The sequence below is a fragment of the Triticum aestivum genome, chromosome 4A (assembly GCF_018294505.1).
Source record: "Triticum aestivum cultivar Chinese Spring chromosome 4A, IWGSC CS RefSeq v2.1, whole genome shotgun sequence".
Lineage (NCBI taxonomy): Eukaryota > Viridiplantae > Streptophyta > Magnoliopsida > Poales > Poaceae > Triticum > Triticum aestivum.
In genome coordinates, this window is record NC_057803.1 from 236095276 (window position 1) to 236119548 (window position 24273).

At 44.7% G+C, this 24273-nt stretch overlaps 1 protein-coding gene and 1 long non-coding RNA gene across 13 annotated transcripts in view; one reads left to right on the top strand and one right to left on the bottom strand.

Moving 5' to 3' along the window:
* The window catches only part of LOC123085905 (probable protein phosphatase 2C 12), a 29882-nt gene extending 7508 nt beyond the window's left edge, over nucleotides 1–22374 (bottom strand). Inside the window, exons 1-8 of the mRNA XM_044507609.1 lie at nucleotides 21948–22374; nucleotides 13785–13956; nucleotides 12201–12354; nucleotides 12058–12121; nucleotides 11798–11899; nucleotides 11470–11595; nucleotides 11254–11384; nucleotides 2429–2530 (exon numbers count right to left, since the gene is read on the bottom strand). Coding sequence (XP_044363544.1) covers nucleotides 2429–2530; nucleotides 11254–11384; nucleotides 11470–11595; nucleotides 11798–11899; nucleotides 12058–12121; nucleotides 12201–12354; nucleotides 13785–13956; nucleotides 21948–22172 — 1076 coding nt within the window. The 5' untranslated portion in view covers nucleotides 22173–22374. The remainder of the gene's footprint in view (nucleotides 1–2428; nucleotides 2531–11253; nucleotides 11385–11469; nucleotides 11596–11797; nucleotides 11900–12057; nucleotides 12122–12200; nucleotides 12355–13784; nucleotides 13957–21947) is intronic.
* Nucleotides 15316–21901, top strand: LOC123085906 (uncharacterized). Of its 12 annotated transcripts, none has more exons than XR_006440124.1 (11): nucleotides 15321–15855; nucleotides 16990–17036; nucleotides 17350–17489; nucleotides 18127–18290; nucleotides 18365–18482; nucleotides 18729–18889; nucleotides 19034–19104; nucleotides 19294–19390; nucleotides 19487–19849; nucleotides 20667–20769; nucleotides 21229–21899. It is a non-coding gene; the product is annotated as an uncharacterized lncRNA (long non-coding RNA). The 12 variants fall into 12 exon arrangements; XR_006440120.1 differs by having other exon boundaries at nucleotides 15322–15855; nucleotides 18729–18793; XR_006440129.1 differs by having other exon boundaries at nucleotides 15322–15855; nucleotides 18365–18412; nucleotides 18729–18793.
* Nucleotides 22375–24273: the final 1899 nt, after the last annotated feature.

The following is a 24273-nucleotide window of genomic DNA, read 5'->3' on the forward strand; positions in this document are numbered from 1 at the left end:
GTAGTAATTTCAAAAAAAGTTCCTACGCACACGCAAGATCATGGTGATGCATAGCAACGAGAGGGGAGAGTGTTGTCTACGTACCCTCGTAGACCGAAAGCGGAAGCGTTAGCACAACACGGTTGATGTAGTCGTACGTCTTCACGATCCGACCGATCCAAGTACCGAACGCACGGCACCTCCGAGTTCAGCACACATTCAGCTCGATGACGTCCCGCGAACTCCAATCCAGTAGAGCTTCACGGGAGAGTTCCGTCAGCACGACGACGTGGTGACAATGACGATGTTCTACCGTCGCAGGGCTTCACCTAAGCACTGCTACGATATGATCGAGGTGGATTATGGTGGAAGGGGGCACCGCACACGGCTAAGAGATCCAAGGGATCAATTGTTGTGTCTATGGGGTGCCCCCTACCCCCGTATATAAAGGAGTGGAGGAGGGGGAGGGTCGGCCCTCTCTATGGCGCGCCCTAGGGGAGTCCTACTGCCACCGGGAGTAGGATTCCCCCTTTCCTAGTAGAACTAGGAGCCCTTCCAAGTAGTAGGAGTAGGAGGGAAGGAAAGGGAAGGGAAAAGGAGAAGGAAGGAAGGGGGTGCCCCCTCCCTAGTCCAATTCAGACCAGCCCATGGGGAGGGGTGCGGCCACCCTTTGAGGCCTTGCTCTCCTTTCCCGTATGGCCCATTAAGGCCCAATACGAATTCCCGTAACTCCCCGGTACTCCCGAAAATACCCGAATCACTCGGAACCTTTCTGATGTCCGAATATAGTCGTCCAATATATCGATCTTTACGTCTCAACCATTTCGAGACTCCTCGTCATGTCCCCAATCTCATCCGAGACTCCTAACTCCTTCGATACATCAAAACACATAAACTCATAATATAACCGTCATCGAACTTTAAGCGTGCGGACCCTACGGGTTCGAGAACTATGTAGACATGACCGAGTCACGTCTCCGGTCAATAACCAATAGCGGAACCTGGATGCTCATATTGGCTTCTACATATTCTACGAAGATCTTTATCGGTCAAACCGCATAACAACATACGTTCTTCCCTTTGTCATCGGTGTGTTACTTGCCCGAGATTCGATCGTCGGTATCTCAATACCTAGTTCAATCTCGTTACCGGCAAGTCTCTTTACTCGTTCTGTAACACATCATCCCGCAACTAACTCATTAGTTGCAATGCTTGCAAGGCTTATAGTGATGTGCATTACCGAGTGGGCCTAGAGATACCTCTCCGACAATCGGAGTGTCAAATCCTAATCTCAAAATACGCCATCCCAACAAGTACCTTCGGAGACACCTGTAGAGCACCTTTATAATCACCCAGTTACGTTGTGACACTTGGTAGCACACAAAGTGTTCCTCCGGTAAACGGGAGTTGCATAATCTCATAGTCATAGGAACATGTATAAGTCACGAAGAAAGCAATAGCAACAAACTAAACGATCAAGTGCTATGCTAATGGAATGGGTCAAGTCAATCACATCATTCTCTAATGATGTGATCCCGTTAATCAAATGACAACTCATGTCTATGGCTAGGAAACTTAACCATCTTTGATTCAACGAGCTAGTCAAGTAGAGGCATACTAGTGACATACTGTTTGTCTATGTATTCACACATGTATTACGTTTCCGGTTAATACAATTCTAGCATGAATAATAAACATTTATCATGATATAAGGAAATAAATAATAACTTTATTGTTGCCTCTAGGGCATATTTCCTTCACCCCATCCCTAAGGTTCTGCATAATTAAACTACGGCGAGGAAGAGCCCCCTCAAAAACACATCCATACCTATGCTTCCAAATCCACCAAGCTACCAACACGACTAAAGAATCGAAACCCTTGCAGTGTTGTCGAACCGCTTGCTGCCTTGCTTGGCGCCACCAATCAGTAAACGCAAGATCATTTGGCCTTGCAGTGTGCTGTGTAACCCAACCAAGGACAACATAGAGAACCAAACTTCTCTAGAGAACACGCATGCAGTGAGCAAGTGTTATATGGTTTCCTCCTGGTCATAGAGCACACATTTTTCAGGGTGGTCAAGACCTCGACGAGCCAATCGATCAGCAGTCCAACATCGATTTAGAGAGGCCAACTAAATGAAAAATTTGCAGAGAGGTGGGGCCCAAGTTTCCCAAATTCCTTCCGTGGCTCAAAATCAATAGCCCCTAAGAAGAAACGACGATAGGCTGATCTGATCGTGAGCTCTCCTGAATAAGTTGACACATTCACCTACATCTATTGACAAATGAAAGTAACATGACAGGAATGCACTAGCAAGTGTCAGTGACACCTAAGAGGACATCTCCGGGACATATATGATAACACCATTATAGTATACTGATGCATGTTCCCAATATACTCTTCTAGGACAAACTTCAAAATTCTACAGTGTATTACAGTAATGCTAACCTTTGAGCAAGCATTGCAGACCCCTCTTCGTATAGTTCCTCTACAACATCAGGTTCAAAACACCCATTGTCTGTCTGTTCTTCAGATAATTCATCTGAGGGCCTCCTGTTGGGGAACGTTGCAGAAAACAAAAATTTTCCTACGGTTTCACCAAGATCCATCTATGAGTTCATCAAGCAACGAGTGATTAGATGCATCTACGTACCTTGTAGATCGCGAGTGGAAGCGTTCAAAGAACGGGGATGAGGTAGTCGTACATGACGTGATCCAAATCACCGGAGATCCTAGCACCGAACGGACGGCACCTCCGCGTTCAACACATGTACGAAACAGCCACGTCTCCTCCTTCTTGATCCAGCAAGGGGGAAGGAGAGGTTGAAGGAGATGGCACCAGCAGCAGCACGACGGCGTGGTGTTGATGGAGCTGCAGTACTCCGGCAGGGCTTCGCCAAGCACTATGGAGGAGGAGGAGGTGTTGGAGAGGGAGAGGGAGGCAACCAAAGGCGTGGATGAAAAGCCCTCCTTCCCCCATTATATATAGGAGGGCCAAGGGGGGGGGGGCGCCGGCCCTAGGAGATCCAATCTCCTAGGGGGGCGGCGGCCAAGGGAGGTTTCCCTCCCCCCCAAGGCACCTAGGGTGCCTTCCACTAGTGGGACTCCTCCCATATGAAAACCCTAGGCGCATGGGCCTATTGGGGCTGGTGCCCTTGGCCCATGTAGGCCAAGGCGCAACCCCTCTAGCCCATGTGGCCCCCGGGGCAGGTGGCCCCACCCGGTGGGCCCCCGGGACCCTTCCGGTGGTCCCGGTACAATACTGATAACCCCGAAACTTGTCCCGATGGCCGAAATAGCACTTCCTATATATAATTCTTCACCTCGGACCATTCCGGAACTCCTCGTGACGTCCGGGATCTCATACGGGACTCCGAACAACATTCGGGTTACTGCATATACATATCCCTACAACCCTAGCGTCACCGAACCTTAAGTGTGTAGACCCTATGGGTTCGGGAGATATGTAGACATGACCGAGATGACTCTCCGGTCAATAACCAACAGCGGGATCTGGATACCCATGTTGGCTCCCACATACTCCACGATGATCTCATCGGATGAACCACGATGTCGAGGATTCAAGCAACCCCGTATACAATTCCCTTTGTTAATCGGTATGTTACTTGCCCGAGATTCGATCGTCGGTATCCCAATACCTCGTTCAATCTCGTTACCGGCAAGTCACTTTACTCGTACCGTAATGCATGATCAGTGACTAGACACTTGGTCACTTTGAGCTCATTATGATGATGCATTACCGAGTGGGCCCAGTGATACCTCTCCGTCTCACGGAGTGACAAATCCCAGTCTTGATCCGTGTCAACCCAACAGACACTTTAGGAGATACCTGTAATGCACCTTTATAGTCACCCAGTTACGTTGTGACGTTTGGTACACCCAAAGCACTCCTACGGTATCCGGGAGTTACACGATCTCATGGTCAAAGGAAAAGATACTTGACATTGGAAAACTCTAGCAAACGAACTATACGATCTTGTGCTATGTTTAGGATTGGGTCTTGTCCATCACATCATTCTCCTAATGATGTGATCCCGTTATCAATGACATCCAATGTCCATAGTCAGGAAACCATGACTATCTGTTGATCAACGAGCTAGTCAACTAGAGGCTTACTAGGGACATGTTGGTGTCTATTATTCACACGTGTATTACGATTTCCGGATAATACAGTTATAGCATGAATAAAGACAATTATCATGAACAAAGAAATATAATAATGATACTTTTATTATTGCCTCTAGGGCATATTTCCAACAGTCTCCCACTTGCACTAGAGTCAATAATCTAGTTACATTGTTATGAATCGAACACCCATGGAATTCTGGTGTTGCTCATGTTTTGCCCTAGGGAGAGGTTTAGTCAACGGATCTGCTACATTCAGGTCCGTATGTACTTTACAAATCTCTATGTCTCCATCTTGAACATTTTCACGAATGGAGTTGAAGCGACGCTTGATGTGCCTTGTCTTCTTGTGAAACCTGGGCTCCTTGGCAAGTGCAATAGCTCCAGTGTTGTCACAGAAGAGTTTGATTGGCCCCGACGCATTGGGTATGACTCCTAGGTCGGTGATGAACTCCTTCACCCATATTGCTTCATGTGCTGCCTCCGAGGCTGCCATGTACTCCGCTTCACATGTAGATCCCGCCACGACGCTCTGCTTGCAGCTGCACCAGCTCACTGCTCCACCATTCAACATATACACGTATCCGGTTTGTGACTTAGAGTCATCCAGATCTGTGTCGAAGCTAGCGTCGACGTAACCCTTTACGACGAGCTCTTCGTCACCTCCATAAACGAGAAACATGTCCTTTGTCCTTTTCAGGTACTTCAGGATATTCTTGACCGCTGTCCAGTGTTCCTTGCCGGGATTACTTTGGTACCTTCCTACCAAACTTACGGCAAGGTTTACATCAGGTCTGGTACACAGCATGGCATACATAATAGATCCTATGGCTGAAGCATAGGGGATGACACTCATCTCTTCTTTATCTTTTGCCGTGGTCGGGCATTGAGCCGAGCTCAATCTCACACCTTGCAAAACAGGCAAGAACCCTTTCTTGGACTGATCCATTTTGAACTTCTTCAAAATCTTATCAAGGTATGTGCTTTGTGAAAGACCTATGAGGCGTCTCGATCTATCCCTATAGATCTTGATGCCTAATATATAAGCAGCTTCACCAAGGTCCTTCATTGAAAAACTCTTATTCAAGTAGGCCTTGATGCTGTCCAAGAGTTCTATATCATTTCCCATCAAAAGTATGTCATCTACATATAGTATGAGAAATGCTACAGAGCTCCCACTCACTTTCTTGTAAACGCAGGCTTCTCCATAAGTCTGCGTAAACCCAAACGCTTTGATCATCTCATCAAAGCGAATGTTCCAACTCCGAGATGCTTGCACCAGCCCATAAATCGAGCGTTGGAGCTTGCACACCTTGTCAGCATTCTTAGGATCGACAAAACCTTCCGGCTGCATCATATACAATTCTTCCTTAAGGAAACCATTAAGGAATGCCGTTTTGACGTCCATTTGCCATATTTCATAATCATAAAATGCGGCAATTGCTAACATGATTCGGACGGACTTTAGCTTCGCTACCGGTGAGAAAGTCTCATCGTAGTCAACCCCTTGAACTTGTCGATAACCCTTAGCGACAAGCCGAGCTTTATAGATGGTCACATTACCATCCGCGTCTGTCTTCTTCTTAAAGATCCATTTATTTTCTATGGCTCGCCGCTCAACGGGCAAGTCAGTCAAAGTCCATACTTCGTTTTCATACATGGATCCTATCTCGGATTTCATGGCTTCTAGCCATTTGTCGGAATCCGGACCCGCCATCGCTTCTTCATAGTTCGAAGGTTCACCGTTGTCTAACAACATGATTTCCAAGACAGGGTTGCCGTACCACTCTGGTGCGGAACGTGTCCTTGTGGACCTTCGAATTTCAGTAGGAGCTTGATCAGAAGTATCTTGATCATCATCATTAACTTCCTCTCTAGTCGGTGCAGGCACCTCAGGAACATTTTCTTGAGTTGCGCCATTTTTCGGTTCAAGAGGTAATACTTCATCAAGTTCTACTTTCCTCCCACTTACTTCTTTCGAGAGAAACTCTTTCTCCAGAAAGAATCCATTCTTGGCAACAAAGATCTTGCCTTCGGATCTGAGGTAGAAGGCATACCCAACAGTTTCTTTAGGGTATCCTATGAAGACGCACCTTCCGACTTGGGTTCGAGCTTTTCAGGTTGAAGTTTCTTGACATAAGCATCTCATCCCCAAACTTTTAGAAACGACAACTTAGGTTTCTTACCAAACCATAATTCAAACGGTGTCGTCTCAACGGATTTCGACGGAGCCCTATTTAAAGTGAATGCGGCAGTCTCTAAAGCATACCCCCAAAAAGATAGCGGTAAATCGGCAAGAGACATCATAGATCGTACCATATCTAATAGAGTGCGGTTACGACGTTCGGACACACCATTACGCTGAGGTGTTCCAGGCGGCGTGAGTTGTGAAACTATTCCACATTTTCTTAAGTGTGTGCCAAATTCGTGACTCAAGTATTCTCCTCCACGATCTGATCGTAGAAACTTGATTTTCCTGTCACGTTGATTCTCAACCTCACTCTGAAATTCCTTGAACTTTTCAAAGGTTTCAGACTTGTGTTTCATTAAGTAGACATACCCATATCTACTCAAGTCATCAGTGAGGGTGAGAACATAACGATAGCCACCGCGAGCCTCAACACTCATTGGACCGCACACATCAGTATGTATGATTTCCAATAAGTTGGTTGCTCGCCCCATTGTTCCTGAGAACGGAGTCTTGGTCATCTTACCCATGAGGCATGGTTCGCACGTGTCAAATGATTCATAATCAAGAGACTCTAAAAGTCCATCTGCATGGAGCTTCTTCATGCGTTTGACACCTATGTGACCAAGGCGGCAGTGCCACAAGTATGTGGGACTATCATTATCAACCTTACATCTTTTGGTACTCACACTATGAATATGTGTAGCATTACGCTCGAGATTCATTAAGAATAAACCATTCACCATAGGAGCATGACCATAAAACATATCTCTCATATAAATGGAACAACCATTATTCTCGGATTTAAATGAGTAGCCATCTCGAATTAAACGAGATCCCGATACAATGTTCATGCTCAAAGCTGGCACTAAATAACAATTATTAAGGTTTAAAACTAATCCCGAAGGTAAATATAGAGGTAGCGTGCCGACGGCGATCACATTGATCTTGGAACCATTCCCGACGCGCATCGTCACCTCGTCCTTTGCCAGTCTCCGCTTATTCCGCAGCCCCTGCTTTGAGTTACAAATGTGAGCAACTGCACCGGTATCAAATACCCAGGAGCTACTACGGGTACTAGTAAGGTACACATCAATTACATGTATATCATATATACCTTTTGTTTTGCCGGCCTTCTTGTCCGCTAAGTATTTGGGGCAGTTCCGCTTCCAGTGACCACTTCCCTTGCAATAAAAGCACTCAGTCTCGGGTTTGGGTCCATTCTTTGGCTTCTTCCCAGTAGCTTGCTTACCGGGCGCGGCAACTCCCTTGCCGTCCTTCTTGAAGTTCTTTTTACCCTTGCCCTTCTTGAACTTAGTGGTTTTATTGACCATCAACACTTGATGTTCTTTCTTGACTTCTACCTCTGCTGATTTCAGCATTGCAAATACCTCAGGAATGGTCTTTTCCATCCCCTGCATATTGAAGTTCACCACAAAGCTCTTGTAGCTTGGTGGAAGCGACTGGAGGATTCTGTCAATGACCGCATCATCCGGGAGATTAACTCCCAGCTGAGTCAAGTGGTTATGTAACCCAGACATAGTGAGTATCTGCTCACTGACAGAACTATTTTCCTCCATCTTACAACTAAAGAATTTGTCGGAGACTTCATATCTCTCGACCCGGGCATGAGCTTGAAAAACCATTTTCAGCTCTTCGAACATCTCATATGCTCCATGTCTCTCAAAACGCTTTTGGAGCCCCAGCTCTAAGCTGTAAAGCATGCCGCACTGAACGAGGGAGTAGTCATCAGCACGTGCCTGCCAAGCGTTCATAACGTCTTGGTTCTGTGGAACGGGTGGATCACCTAGCGGTGCTTGTAGGACATAATCTTTCTTGGAAGCTATGAGGATGATCCTCAGGTTCCGGACCCAGTCCGTATAGTTGCTGCCATCGTCTTTCAGCTTGGTTTTTTCTAGGAACGCGTTGAAGTTGAGGACTACGTTGGCCATTTGATCTACAAGACATATTGCAAAGATTTTTAGACTAAGTTCATGATAATAAAGTTCATCTAATCAAATTATTCAATGAACTCCCACTTAGATAGACATCCCTCTGCTAGTCATCTAAGTATAACATGATCCGAGTCAACTAGGCCGTGTCCGATCATCACGTGAGACGGACTAGTCAACGTCGGTGAACATCTTCATGTTGATCATATCTTCTATTCGACTCATGCTCGACCTTTCGGTCTTCTGTGTTCCGAGGCCATGTCTATACACATGCTAGGCTCGTCAAGTCAACCTAAGTGTTTTGCATGTGTAAATCTGTCTTACACCCGTTGTATGTGAACGTAAGAATCAAACACCCGATCATCACGTGGTGCATTGAAACAACGAACTGTCGCAACGGTGCACAGTTAGGGGGAACACTTTCTTGAAATTATTATGAGGGATCATCTTATTTACTACCGTCGTTCTAAATAAACAAGATGCAAAACATGATAAACATCAAATGCAATCAAATAATAATAGTGACATGATATGGCCAATATCACATAGCTCCTTTGATCTCCATCTTGGGGCTCCATGATCATCTTGTCACCGGCATGACACCATGATCTCCATCATCATGATCTCCATCATTGTGTCTCCATGAAGTTGCTCGCCAACTATTACTTCTACTGCTATGGCTAACGCGTTTAGCAATAAAGTAAAGTAATTTACATGGCGTTTCTCAATGACACGCAGGTCATACAAAATAAAGACAACTCCTATGGCTCCTGCCGGTTGTCATACTCATCGACATGCAAGTCGTGATTCCTATTACAATAGCATGAACAACTCATACATCACATATATATCATTCATCATCCATCACAACTTTGGCCATATCATATCACAAAGCACTTGCTGCAAAAACAAGTTAGACGTCCTCTAATTGTTGTTGCAAGTTTTACGTGGCTGAAGTAGGGTTCTAGCAAGAACGTTTTCTTACCTACGTGAAAGCCACAACGTGATTTGTCAACTTCTATTTACCCTTCATAAGGACCCTTTTCATCAAATCCGCTCCAACTAAAGTAGGAGAGACAGACACCCGCCAACCACCTTATGCAACTAGTGCATGTTAGTCGGTGGAACCGGTCTCACGTAAGCGTACGTGTAAGGTTGGTCCGGGCCGATTCATCCCACAATACTGTTGAAGCAAGATAAGACTAGTAGCGGCAAGAAAGTTGATAACATCAACGCCCACAACAAATTGTGTTCTACTCGTGCAAGAGAACTACGCATAGACCTAGCTCATGATGCCACTGTTGGGGAACGTTGCAAAAAACAAAAATTTTCCTACGGTTTCACCAAGATCCATCTATGAGTTCATCAAGCAACGAGTGATTAGATGCATTTACGTACCTTGTAGATTGCGAGCGGAAGCGTTCAAAGAACGGGGATGAGGTAGTCGTACACGACGTGATCCAAATCACCGGAGATCCTAGCACCGAACGGACGGCACCTCCGCGTTCAACACACGTACGGAACAGCCACGTCTCCTCCTTCTTGATCCAGCAAGGGGGAAGGAGAGGTTGAGGGAGATGGCACCAGGAGCAGCACGACGGCGTGGTGTTGATGGAGCTGCAGTACTCCGGTAGGGCTTCGCCAAGCACTATGGAGGAGGAGGAGGTGTTGGAGAGCGAGAGGGAGGCAACCAAAGGCGTGGATGAAAAGCCCTCCTTCCCCCACTATATAGGAGGGCCAAGGGGGGCGGCGGCCAAGGGAGGTTTCCCTCCCCCCCAAGGCACCTAGGGTGCCTTCCACTAGTGGGACTCCTCCCATATGGAAACCCTAGGCGCATGGGCCTATTGGGGCTGATGCCCTTGGCCCATGTAGGCCAAGGCGCAAACCCTCTAGCCCATGTGGCCCCCGGGGCAGGTGGCCCCACCCGGTGGGTCCCCGGGACCCTTCCGGTGGTCCCGGTACAATACCGATAACCCCGAAACTTGTCCCGATGGCCGAAATAGCACTTCCTATATATAATTCTTCACCTCCGGACCATTCCGGAACTCCTCGTGACGTCCGGGATCTCATCCGGGACTCCGAACAACATTCGGGTTACTGCATATACATATCCCTACAACCCTAGCGTCACCGAACCTTAAGTGTGTAGACCCTACGGGTTCGGGAGATATGTAGACATGACCGAGACGACTCTCCGGTCAATAACCAACAGCGGGATCTGGATACCCATGTTGGCTCCCACATACTCCATGATGATCTCATCGGATGAACCACGATGTCGAGGATTCAAGCAACCCCGTATACAATTCCCTTTGTCAATCGGTATGTTACTTGCCCGAGATTCGATCGTCGGTATCCCAATACCTCATTCAATCTCGTTACCGGCAAGTCACTTTACTCGTACCGTAATGCATGATCCAGTGACCAGACACTTGGTCACTTTGAGCTCATTATGATGATGCATTACCGAGTGGGCCCAGTGATACCTCTCCGTCTCACGGAGTGAAAAATCCCAGTCTTGATCTGTGTCAACCCAACAGACACTTTCGGAGACACCTGTAATGCACCTTTATAGTCACCCAGTTACGTTGTGACGTTTGGTACACCCAAAGCACTCCTACGGTATCCGGGAGTTACACGATCTCATGGTCAAAGGAAAAGATACTTGACATTGGAAAACTCTAGCAAACGAACTATACGATCTTGTGCTATGTTTAGGATTGGGTCTTGTCCATCACATCATTCTCCTAATGATGTGATCCCGTTATCAATGACATCCAATGTCCATAGTCAGGAAACCATGACTATCTGTTGATCAACGAGCTAGTCAACTAGAGGCTTACTAGGGACATGTTGGTGTCTATTATTCACACGTGTATTACGATTTCCGGATAATACAGTTATAGTATGAATAAAGACAATTATCATGAACAAAGAAATATAATAATGATACTTTTATTATTGCCTCTAGGGCATATTTCCAACACCTCCATCGGAATAATGCTTTGATGCCTCCTTTCACATGCCTCTTCAATGGAGGGCTTAGCTTTTCTGGAGGTAATATGTCGACTACTATGCAGGTAGTATCATCTCGTAGTCCTTTTGAGCTCACAGCTTCCTAGATAAGATAATGGCTTATAAGTGTACCAAGATATGCACTATGCCAGGAAGGGATACACCTGCCTGTAATAAAATTTCAGTACTTTAACAACTCGATTCGCAGCAGCTTCAGCTGGCAGCCCCCTGGTGTAGTTCAGGGCTTCTTGAAAGCGCAATGCATCCCACACACCATCACTAGCAATGACAAGCCGCCCTCCGGCATTGGATAGCTGCAATAAGTTTGGATGCATCAAATCTCAGATCTATTATGATCGCAAGAATTAGCTGTTTTAATCTAAGAAATCATTGGTCTTTATATGGTATTATTGGTGTCAGATATTATTTATAACATGACAGAATCTTTTCCACACATGGCCGCATGCATCATCATGATGTAGAGACCGGGGGTACGCCTCCATTTCAAAAAAAAACTTGCTTCACATGGGGGACAGAAACTATGTATTCTCCAACGTCGGTATCACCAATTGACCTTGACAAACACAATCCGCCTGGCCAACATCTTAGTGGACCGATCTGAATAATGATTGCAGAGGGAAAAAGTGAAATAAAAATAGTCACTGGAACTACATTTACAGTACGGTATATCCAAGGAAAGAAAAAATATATAAACAGCCTAGGAGACAGTTGTTAACTTGGTAACTGACAAACATACACAAATGAAAATAACATACCCCAGCACCTCTAGCAACATTTATTCTCCCAACTTCACCACCACTTGCTGTTACACGCTCCACCCTGTAGTCATGGACCTTAGTTTAATCACAAAGCTAAGGATATTACATGAATGCAACAAAGCCTCGATGTATGAACATACTCCTCCTCATTGGCATCCAGGCGGTGATCAGCAGACAAGAAGTAAACTGAACCTTCAGCAGATTCTAGAATACAACGCGAATCACCAACTGATGCTACAGTGACAACCCATCCATCTATTATAACATAAGTCACCGTGATTCCTGAGCGTGCAGCTGAAAACAATGTTGCAGTCAATTCACACTGCAGAGCAACAATACTGATGATACTATGCAATATAAGCAGCTAAAAATCATAAAGGTACCATCAATGCAGCAAACAGTAATATGTTTAGCTTTGCAAAGATCACCCAGACATTGATAACTACTTTTTTATTATGGATGATAAATATGTATACCTTATATCCTATTAAACAAATAGTACTTCTACCAGGGCCGGCCCTGAGGGGGGGCAGGGGGGGCGGCCGCCCCGGGCCCCCGGGTAGGAAGGGGCCCCCGATTGATTTGGTTTCCCTATATACGCGTGATTGTTTAGCGGTCGATTGATTCTCCAAAAGGAAACAAATATTAATTGATGGATTAGCACGCCGTGCAGTCTTCTCCGCTTAATACTCTTTCTACCCAATTGGCAACAAATCAGCCATGCCATGAATGACGGCGCCCCGCCCACTCGTCTAATTGTAATTTTTGGCTGCTAGGCGCCATTAGTGGAAGAAGGTAACGCGGTTTCCAGATTCCCATCAATCTTCTCTTCAACACAATTTTTTTCTTTCTATTCTTGTTAGATCGTTCGTTTCCTGAAGATTATCCTCGTACATCTCTCTTTCTCACACTCCAGTTTCTTGTATTGATTGGGATTAGAAAACAGAAACTTGGACTTTCGTTCGTGACGCAGCAGCAAAATCTTGTGATTTCGATTTTTCTAGCCATCCAGGTACCTTGTTCCATGCCTTTCTTAGCACTTTTATTTAATTAGCAATACTCTTAATTTCTTGTATCATATGTTGTGTGGTGATTAGCAAGATGCTACCCAGAAAGAATCCATCTGATAATTGAGGAAAAATATGCATATGAGTTAGTTGAGTCCCACATGAGTTGTTGGCATTTTTAGAGCAGATACATGTCCTCTATGGATTCCCTGCAAAAATAAAACAGTATTTCTACTGCTAGGAACTCCAAGGAGTTAGCTTTAGTTGTTGTTCAAGAACAACTAGTGAAAACTATAGGAAGATAAAAAATTAGTAGGCATGATAGTGCTACTAGTTCACCTAGTAATAGAAATATATACAGTACAAGGGTAGATTGACAAGATCGATCAACTTTTACTGTGAATGTTTGTGACCCCGGTTTCTTAATAGTCAAGAAGACAAGGCACCATAAATTATAGTCTGCCGAATATTTACTTGCAGTTGAAATAAACAAAAAAATATGCATATGTTTATGTGGCTTTAGGGCCCCTCCGTGTTGTCTCGCCCCGGGCCTCGGAAATCTCAGGACCGGCCCTGACTTCTACATAAGAACATGTAATAAAGGGAAGATACATTTTTGAAGAGGGGGTAATGCTATAAGCCTCCACATAATAATCATGCATACATATATCATCCCTTGCAGTACTTAAAAGTGTAAATCTAATGAAAGAACAATACCTTTTGTTTGGAAGTCTTTATCTGTTTTAACAAAACTTGCAACTAGTGCCCTTGGCAATGCCGCTGTACACTCCTCACTTGTAAGATTTGGAGGAATAGCAGCTAACACATTGTTTGGGAGATTCTCCCTAGTGTATACTGCAGCCGCAGGTCCGTTGTGGCCATCAACAATCTAAGAAGAAGCCAGAATAATAACTCAAGTCAGACTAGCAACCACTTCAATTGGTGTACGTACAACTTAAAAATAGGTGACAGTATAGTGATAAACTCAGTGTAGAACTGCATTTTTACAGGAATAAATTCATTGTGACTTTGGCTTGCCATTATTGCATGCCAAGGGATCTTGCTGAGTTCATATACAAAAATTAATAGAACTAAATAGATTTTTTGAGAATTGCTGGAAGCCCAAAAGATCTAGCAAAGCTAGGACGTCCGCTATGAATGTACCTAAACTCAATAACCTTCTGACTACCGAAATGACCAGACAAATAACAATGAAGGGCCAGTAAAATATTAGTAGCTGACAAATGCCCCCGTATGCCTTGATGCAAACACACCACAAAATAAGGCCAATGACATGGTCCTCTATGTAAAAGTCAAAATATTAGACTACAAAGATGAAACACCCACATGATTCATCGACTTCAAAGGCATCACTGTGAGGCTGTGAGGTCTAGTTAGGCAGGCTTTATGCGAATTGGAGTATGTATGAACAACACTTTTATTTGACTTGTCTCAATGGGCTTATTGCAAAAACAAAAACATATCGGCAAATTAAGGAGAACCAAAACATTGAGGGCCGAAGCATTGAACATATAAACCCTTCTAGGCAACCCGCCCATACGAGGCCATTGCGTTTTGCGTTCGATCTGGTTCACCTAATTAGCATCGCTGTAAAGTTTTCAGTACCTTTTGACTAGCTGTCAAAGATCCAGCCATCAGTTCTAGCTTACTCTGTGTTTTTGTGGTTTAGTAGATGACACATGGGCCAGGCATCTGCGTGGGTCATCGGTGCAGTGCGCGTTGCACGCGTGCGTGCGGGTGCGAAAAAGAGGCGCTCTGCGGAGCGAGCGGGCCGCGTGGGCGAGCGAGAGAAAAGAAAAGGGGAGGCGAGCGGCCAAACCTAGCCCCCGCCGCCGCAACACCCGCCGCCGCCTCCTCTCCTACCGCCGCCGCCTCTTCGTCGGTGCTATCGAAGCCTGGGCTACGTGAGCGCGCGAGCTGCTGGTGGTGCTTGAGGCAAGGCTGCTGGGGCACGGTGCCTCCACGGGGCCGGGGACAGGTACGCGCGCTCGCCGCCCTTCTAGGCAACCCACCCATACGAGGCCATTGCGTTTTGCGTTTGATATGGTTCACCTAATTAGCATCGCTGTAAAGTTTTCAGTACCTTTTGACTAGCTGTCAAAGATCCAGCCATCAGTTCTAGCTTACTCTGCGTTTTTGCGGTTTAGTAGATGACACATGGGCCAGGCATCTGCGTGGGTCATCGGTGCAGGGTGCGTTGCACGCGTGCGTGCGGGTGCGAAAAAGAGGCGCTCAGCGGAGCGAGCGGGCCGCGTGGGTGAGCGAGAGAAAAGAAAAGGGGAGGCGAGCGGCCAGACCTAGCCCCCGCCGCCGCAACACCTGCCGCCGCCTCCTCTCCTACCGCCGCCGCCTCTTCGTCGGTGCTATCGAAGCCTGGGCTACGTGAGCGCGCAAGCTGCTGGTGGTGCTTGAGGCAAGGCTGCTGGGGCACGGTGCCTCCACGGGGCCGGGGACAGGTACGCGCGCTCGCCGCGGCGGGAACGAGAGTTGTCCCCACTCCTTCTGTTCCTCATCGCCGGCGTCCTCTCAGCCTTGGCCTCATTGCTCACGGGAGAGAGAGAGAGAGAGAGGAGGAGAAGGAGGCGGCGGCGGCCGCCGCGGCCAGAAGGAATAAGGGGGTTGGGGCGTTGGTCCTCCGCGACAACATCCAGCCTTCTCCTCGTCGCAGTCGCGTGGTCCTCGACGACGACTCCCTTGCGCTCCTCCTCCTCCGCATCGACAGGACTCTCTCTAGCCTCTCGCTCCACCTCCTCGCACACTCCTGCAGGTTCGCCTCTTTTTTTTCCTTCCTGCAATCTTCCTAGGTAGAGAGGTTCATCTGTCTGGCTTCCTTTTTCCACTCAAAAAGAAAAAAACGGCAACTCGTCTTAGATTAGATTGATTTGAGCAGGAGCAAGAAGTTCCTTTTTGGGATAATCCTTGATCTTAATTTAGATAATTAGGCTCCTCAATTTCGCTGTAGGTTGTTATGACATTCATCTTCTTTTCTGGAAGAGAGCAACACTCATCATGGATCAGGACTAAACATGGGATTTTGAAATAACATAATTTTGTGGTAGACTATTGTTTTACAGAGTTAGGATTTTGTTCTTTATGTCTGCCTGTCAGATAAAATCAGGTATACTTTAGCCGCCTTCTAGAACAACAGTTTTTGTTGGGATAAAAAAATAAGGAGGGACTGAGTTTTCTCCAATTCTCAAATTCATGTGCACATGTACATTTTCGTTTATTCTAAAAAGGGGAAAGGTTAATAGGACGGCAAAAGCTAACTGCAAGCTTGATGTCTTTTACTCATGTATAGATTATCTTGGCAATCAAGCCAATAAATCAAAAGGAGACAAAGGAAAATGTGTGACCAAAGGAGTCAAGCAAAAGCACACCAAGCAAATCACCACCATTGAAGTTTCAGCATCTGTTTTTCGTAGTTGGACTAAACCTGATTAGAAGGAGATGGTGCCCAGCGATGGGGGTGCTTGGCCGCTGCCACCGCCTAGGATGACCTCTTCGTCGGTGCTATCGGGAGCCTAGATTATCTTGGCAATCAAGCCAACAAATCAAAAGGAGACAAAGGAAAATGTGTGACCAAAGGAGTCAAGCAAAAGCACACCAAGCAAATCACCACCATTGAAGTTTCAGCATCTGTTTTTCGTAGTTGGACTAAACCCGATTAGAAGGAGATGGTGCCCAGCGATGGGGGTGCTTGGCCGCTGCCACCGCCTAGGATGACCTCTTCGTCGGTGCTATTGGGAGCCTAGGCTACGTGTCCGACGAGAACTCTGCGAGCAGGCACGTAACCCATCTTGATGGCCTTTTTGTTTGTGCAATGTTGTGTTTCCCTTCTCCCGCTTGTTGTTTTGGTGCGATGGTAGGTGAGTTTCTGATGCATGGTGGCTGCTTGCAGGTGTAGAGGAGCAAGTTTTGGTTGGAATTGAAATTCCTGAAAGCAAGGTACTGTCAAATCATCCTTGTTTTATTATTCAGTGCTTATTTCCTTGTGGATATACATCTTTACTATCACATATGCTACAGATCGTGAATGATTTTCTGTTTGACCTTGGTTATTCTATTGAATACTGGCCTGATGCACTAAGAATTCCTCCCAACCTTTATTTGCATCACATGTGTTTTTGAATTTTCTGAACTCTATCTGAGAAAGCATATATTTGCTAACAATTACAGCTCTGGTAGAGAATCTTCTATATTGTTCTATTCTTTGTTATATGATAGAGCCCAAGGAAACTGAAGCAACTGATTTATGCAGGCAACTGAATGGATTAAAGCTCGAAAGCTCATACCTGGATGGTTTTTGTCACACCAAAATGAAGTATAAGAAAACCTTATAAAAGAAGATACATACCTGTCTGGGCGTCCTTGCTATCGTCGTTTCCAACCCATCCGCAGGTATTGCAGCTCCTTCCCAGATATGTGCTTAAGCGGCTACTGTTTGCTCAGGAAAATTTATCTTGTGAGTTGTTGTGATGCCATTGCTAGAGTACTATCTCGCTTATAGGTTACCTTTTCTTGCACATGGATGAATTTACTTTACCTGGTGTTTGTGAGCTATTGTAGTTCCATTGACCTACAGTTTTTACCTGATCTGTTTCCGCCAATCAATGTATTATAGAACTTTTGACAGTTTATAGGCTTTGATTATAAGCTTGATTACATAATCAGTTTTTAAATTAAATGCCCATGCTGCAGATGGTATGCTAGAATTTTTGCTAGAGTACTATCTCGCTTATAGGCCGCCTTTTCCTACACATGGATGAATTTACTTTACCTGGTGTTTGTGAGCTATTGTAGTTCCATTGACCTACAGTTTTTACCTCATCCGTTTCCGCCAATCAATGTATTACAGAACTTTTGATAGTTTATAGGCTTTGATTATAAGCTTGATTACATAATCAGTTTTTAAATTAAATGCCCATGCTACAGATGGTATGCTAGATTTTTTGTCATATGAGCCTCAGAAGCACACTTCTTTGTCATATGAACCACATGCTACTGATGCTTTATGTTTGCTGTGTTCTTTGCTTAGGGTCTGCCACTCTTGGGTGCCCTTTTGGGTAATGGTCTAGCTGTTTCCTTGCATCCATGCTGCTGCAGGGTTGTAGTCGTACCCGTGTCCATGGTTATCACTCATCAACTTGGTCGTGCTCATGTGGACTATTTATTTCCAACAATGCCATCAAACCATCAGAGGTACCGTCCCGCTCACCGTGGTCTCATTTTGTATTAGTTCACCACCTGTAGCAATCATCTGTTTTTTGTTGCAGGTTCCTCGCCGGTTTCCTTTTGCTGCACCTTTGTTTGGTTGCTCTAGGGTGAGAGGACCTCTCTGCGTCTGTATGCTGATTTGGTCATGGAATTCGAGCCTCATTTACTGCACCTCTGGTTTGTGTATTTTCATGGAATGCCACTCTCAAATTAGTTTAGCTTTGTCCACACATATTATGATGTTTTGTGTCTATTGCTGCCTTTGGCATATTTAATCATCTATGTGTCTGCCATGAATTTAACATGAATATATTCCTGTTTTTTGTTACTTCTCTTGGCTTGGATCACTATGTTTGTTCTACCTTTGCCTTTCAATACATCAAGGTGAGCTTCACACATCGTTCCCTCTGTTATTATATTCAGGCAATGAAGGATCAGTACACGCCCAATCTTCTGTGGCCTCCTCTCATAAGAACTTCTACATCGCTGTATGAAAATAGCTTTTCTTTGTCCATGTGATTATTTGGGGATTTTTGCCCATAAAAATAGCTTCTGATGCCAATACCGAGATGTTATTGATGCATGTGAGCCACTCTAATTGACTGTATTTTAGAAATCGTGTACCCCACGATTTTGGAAACCATGTAAATGAGTTAATTGAGGACTGTAAGATCCCTTATCAGATTATATCATTTGTTGCTAACTCATGTTCCTTCAAACGCTTGCAGGGTTGGATTGGATATTCACAGAACTTTATACCATATACTTTGGGCATTGCTGAAACAACTGAATGTCAAAGGTACATGCTTTTTCTTTTGATTGTTGTAGCCATCCTTCATCTCCAGAGCCATGGGGTATTTTCATACGCCCAGACCCAATGATTTCCCAATGATAAACTGCCTTTTACTTTTGTGTATGGTCTGCTGTGCTTATTTTAGCCCCTGCTAATTGATGCTAACTATGTTAGACATATTTTTTGGGTACCCAGGTGCTTATGGGTTGTCCTACAATTTGTGTGGATGTATTTAGGTGTGGCGTTTATGGTAGCTGCAGCAGCTTGTCAATTAGTTCTTAGTCAAGGACAGGTAATTTGCCTCTTAACCCTTTGCAACCATGTAATGCACACATGTTATCCAAAAGATTTTTTTGTAGGTTCTTGATTTTTTGCTCTTGCTTCACAGGCACCAATACATGCTACCACTTAATTCAGGTCATGGTACCACTTAATTCAGGCCATTGTACCTGCAACGTCCGGTCTTCATGGGAATGCGTACCGTCGTCGAATCCTATTGACCCGCACTCGATCCCGACCGTCGATTGGGGTCGATGAACCCGGTACACGGGACACGGCGTCGACCCGCGTTCCCGGCTACTATGGTCTTAACGCGAGGAGGTGCCGAGATACACGAGGGGTTGGAGCAGGACTGCAAGAGGAGTTGAGGACATGTTTTGTTTTAGATCCACCTGATTAGTCCCAAGTTTTTGCAAGGTCTGCTTCTTATGCAGAGGTTTCTTTTGATGGGCAGCCTAGCCAATTAATTATGGTTAGTCCTTTTACTTAGATTTAGTATTAGGTGAATTATTTGCTTCTGTGTCGATGAACAAATGAGTCTGATTTAATTTTGCTTTAGATTATTATCGTTTTCGATGTTGGTTTGAAGTTAAAAGTGAGAAAGAGATTAGGTGACAGGGATTTGGTGTGACAAACTTTTATTTTGTCTTGTGTTTAATCCTATTTAGCTTTTGTAGATAACTCTATGATAGCATCTGTACTGACAATAATTTGTGTAGAATGTTGAGTGCTTGAATTAACTTGATGTATATATGATAGCATCTGTACTGACAATATTTAACTTTTATTTTGTGTTTAATCCTATTTAGATCATGTATGTCGTAGAATGTTGAGTGCTTGAATTAACTTGATGGCCACAATAATTTGTATAGCCGGAAGAAGTAGTGCTTATATTCGAATCACCTCCTTTTAGCTAAGAGTAGTAGGCGATGAGCAGCAGGCAGGTGTGAGTCAAATAAAAGGAATGCAAGAACTCGAGTTTACCCAGATAAAAGGTTATTTAAACCATTTTGTTTTACTTTATGGGAATTGCATAACGAAGATATTCATAGTGAAATGGGCTTCTTTTCTTTCATAATTTACTTTCATCAACATGGTCTCCAACTCCTCATCTTGAAACATCGGATTGGAGATTTCGAGAGAAAAAAATTACTTGTAATAATTTCACAGATTTTACATGATCAGTACAGTAAGAAGGCTTGCAAGAATTCGTAAGATAGTTTTGAACTCTTCGCAAACCGAAAGGATCATATATTGACGCAAACAATTTATGTATTGTTTTGTACCAGTTTGGATCACTCTGGGCAATTCTCTCTGGAGTTGAGAGTACTCTGAGCACTGCCCATAGCGTGCCACGACGACCGTTTGCACTATAGGAGCCTCGCGACACAGGTCATCTCTCTCCTTTCTCCTCCTCCAGCTTCCCTCCCTTTAGGTCTCATTGTAGCTTTTATGTGCGAGAGGCTTGATCATGGGCATAAGAACAACAGTTTTCCATTTCATTTGTGTGTGCGCAAGAGCAATGAACTCGGAAGGGTTTCTTTTCTAATGTGATTTGCTTCATTCCTAAATATAGCTCATCGTTTGTGCCCTCTTTTTGGTCGATGACGTGGATATTCCTGTTAAAAGAAAGGTCTGGAATTCACAGTTTGATGCATTAGTAGTCGTTGCCGTATTTCTGTTTTTCTGTTTGCCTGGTCTCCCCTTGCTATGCTGAATGAAGTTTGCTTGCCAGTGTTTCGTTTACTATGAGAAGTTACATGCATGAGGCATGATAGATGCATTCCTCATATTTTGTTTCTATCTGCTAACTTTGACTTCCTTTTTTTTCATGCATTGCTCCTTCTACAGTCCTCATATGAGAAGTGGGGATTCCACCAGCATTCTCACAAATAGGTACTATTCATTTTGCTTCAGAGAGATGTCGGTTGATGCTGCGTTTAACTGGATTTGGAAAGCTAAGTGCAATATGAAATGGAAAGGTTTTCGCCTGGCTTCTCTTGGCTAACAGGCTGAATATGAGAAATATGCCACGCAGGAGGCACTACCGAGTTACTAATGACTATACATGCCTGCTGTGTGATAATCCTCCCGAGGAAACCCTGGCAATTCTCTAGGGTGACTTGGCCAAACTCTGAATGCAGACTTGAGATGTTGCACATGGGAAAACAAACTTGGCACAAACCTCTGTTCATGGAAACTTTCATTGTTGCCGTATGGGGGATCTGGATGGAGAGAAATGACAAGTCCTTCAGAGGAATGCCCATGCAAGCATTATCCAACAATAACAAGTCTTCTTATTCATGCATGCACACCCTTAGAAGACCACAATGGGCCTAAGAAATCTTCTCTGCTCAAATTATGTATGCTTATCTATATGAGGCATCTCTCCTATGTTGCTTGCTTTTTAAAAGCATTGTAAATGGCTATCAAAACTTCTTATAACGCTGTGTATCAGCATCATACCTAAGTATATATTTCCTTATAACTAAATATTCTGACGAGCTTGCTTCAAATGCTTGGTTTGCTCTCGCCCTTTGCGTCATTGGCGCACCGGGTCATCTAGTTACCACAAACATCGAGATGGTGTCGTCGCCGCCTGCATTGTCACCGGGGCCCTCGCCTGGAGTGCGGTGGCAATTGGCCACGAGAAGCGCGAAGTCCTCCCTTTTCTTGCTCTTGCTCGCCTCCCCGAACAGGATATCCGGTTTCTCCACCTTCTGGTTGCACAGCTCTCGCTTGAGGAGCACGGCCAGGGGTACACCTGATCCATCTACCTCGTTGTGCACCTCCATGGGCCTCTCCCACACACCGTAAATCCTTCAATTCCAAGAAAATGGCAAGAAATGCGAACAAGGAAACAACTCCCAAATCGATTGAACAAATTCTTCTAGAGCATCACGGCGGAGATTACCTCTAGTGGATCGACCCGGAGATGTGGCCGAATTCGTTTCCCCCCTAGCCAGACATGAACTCCCATAATAAGAAACCACAACTCCGAGAGAAGTGGGGAGATTTTGGGGGGCTGGAAATACAAAAAGGATTAAGAAGGGGTCCATCCGCTGGAGGAGCCAGGAATTAGTTAAAGCCATTACTGGAACCGCTGGACACGATGCAACCACTGACTGACAGCTAACACCTCTCATGTATATTACCCATAACAGTTTTTATTTGGACCACATCGTATATGACTTACTCCCTACATTCCAAATGTAGTGCGTCCGTAATTTTCGGAGATAATTGCATGTTAGTCCTTATAGTTGCAGGCAAATGTCTAACATCGTCCTCATAGTCAGGAAATGCTTCAGTACAGTCCTTATACATGTGAATAGGACGTCTATACAGTCCTTGAGGTTGCAACAGCGGTCCTGACTATACACCTCACTTACGTAGCCCGTATCCATCCACTGCCACAGCATAGGTCCCACATGTTAGGCGGACCGAGTCAAAGGGCTGATTACTTTGCATTCTACCCAATCCATCCCGGTCGTTCTACACTAACTGAAATGCCCCCATCTGTTCCTTTCCACGAACTGAAACCCCGGCACAAACCCCGCTCAAACCCAACAGCAACCTAGTGACGGCGGATGATCGGCGGCCTGGCGGCGTTCTGATCTTAGTGCGGACGGGAGAGCGACGCAGCCATGACCCCATACGACGATTCGAGTCAGCCATGGAGGCCCCCAGACGACGGCTCGAGGGCGAGGTGGCACCATCGTACGGTATTTACCATCATATTAAAGTACAGATTTTTGATTAAATCAATTTGTTTCGAGTTGGATTAGAATATTTAGCACACATTATCTCATTGTGATACATGGATTCAACGAAATTAAGGGCTCATTGTGCTAGGGTTTGGGTTCTGTTCGGGAAAAATTATGAATTTACCATGTGTTCTGTTTTGCAGCTGAATTTTGTGTGTGTTCTGTTTTGCAGCGGCTGGATGCGATTTCTTCACTTTGGATATCATCCATGGAGGTTTTTTCTCTAGAAGTGGACAGAGTGGACAGAATAGGTCCTATTTGCATGACAAAAAAAATCTGCTGTGATTACTGCCACATAGAGTTTACCTACTATAAAATGTTTGAAGCTTTAATTTGAGGACATTGCTTATGAGAAGGAAGGCAAAATTGATATGTATTGGTTGCCCCTGGTTGTCAACTTAATGGAGATGGTGCAAGGCTTCTGTCCAACGATGCAGACATTGATCCGATGTATCTAACATCAATCAAGGGCATAGATTTCATATGATTTACCTTGATCATTCAACAACAACCAGTTGTACAAAGTACTGTAACTAAGGGAGGGGATGTTCATAGAAAAAGAGAGATTATTGCAATTGCAAGACTCAGAGCTGGAGCAGAAAGAAGAGAAATAGCAGACCAAGCCAAGTTTGACACAACAATTGCAAAGTTGAAAGAAGAAGAAGAACAAGAAGAAATTAAGCTACTTAGAAAAAGAAAGAAGAACTTCTAGAAAAAAAGGGGCTGCTGACGACAAAAAGAAGCACTAATAGGGAAAACCTTATACACAGAAGCTTACTAGTAGAGCCGGTCAAAAATAAGCACTACTGCTATTTACCAGTAGCGCCTGGTCACAAAATACGCGACAACTATGGTTATAGCAGTAGCGCGTTTGCAGGAAGAAGCGCTACTACTACAATTCCCACACTGTTCTTGGCAGGCTAGGAATAGTAATAGCGAGCTTATGTAAAGTGCGCTGCTGCTAAGTTGGTTGTAGTAGCATGTTTTCTGAGAAAAGCGCTACTACTAATGAAAAGAAAATAAAGTGAAAAACATATAGAGAAGTAAACGAAAATGAAAGGAATAGAAAAAGGGGAAAGGAAAATAAATGTGAAGGAAAATAAAAGAAAAATAAAAATAAAGGAGAAAGGCG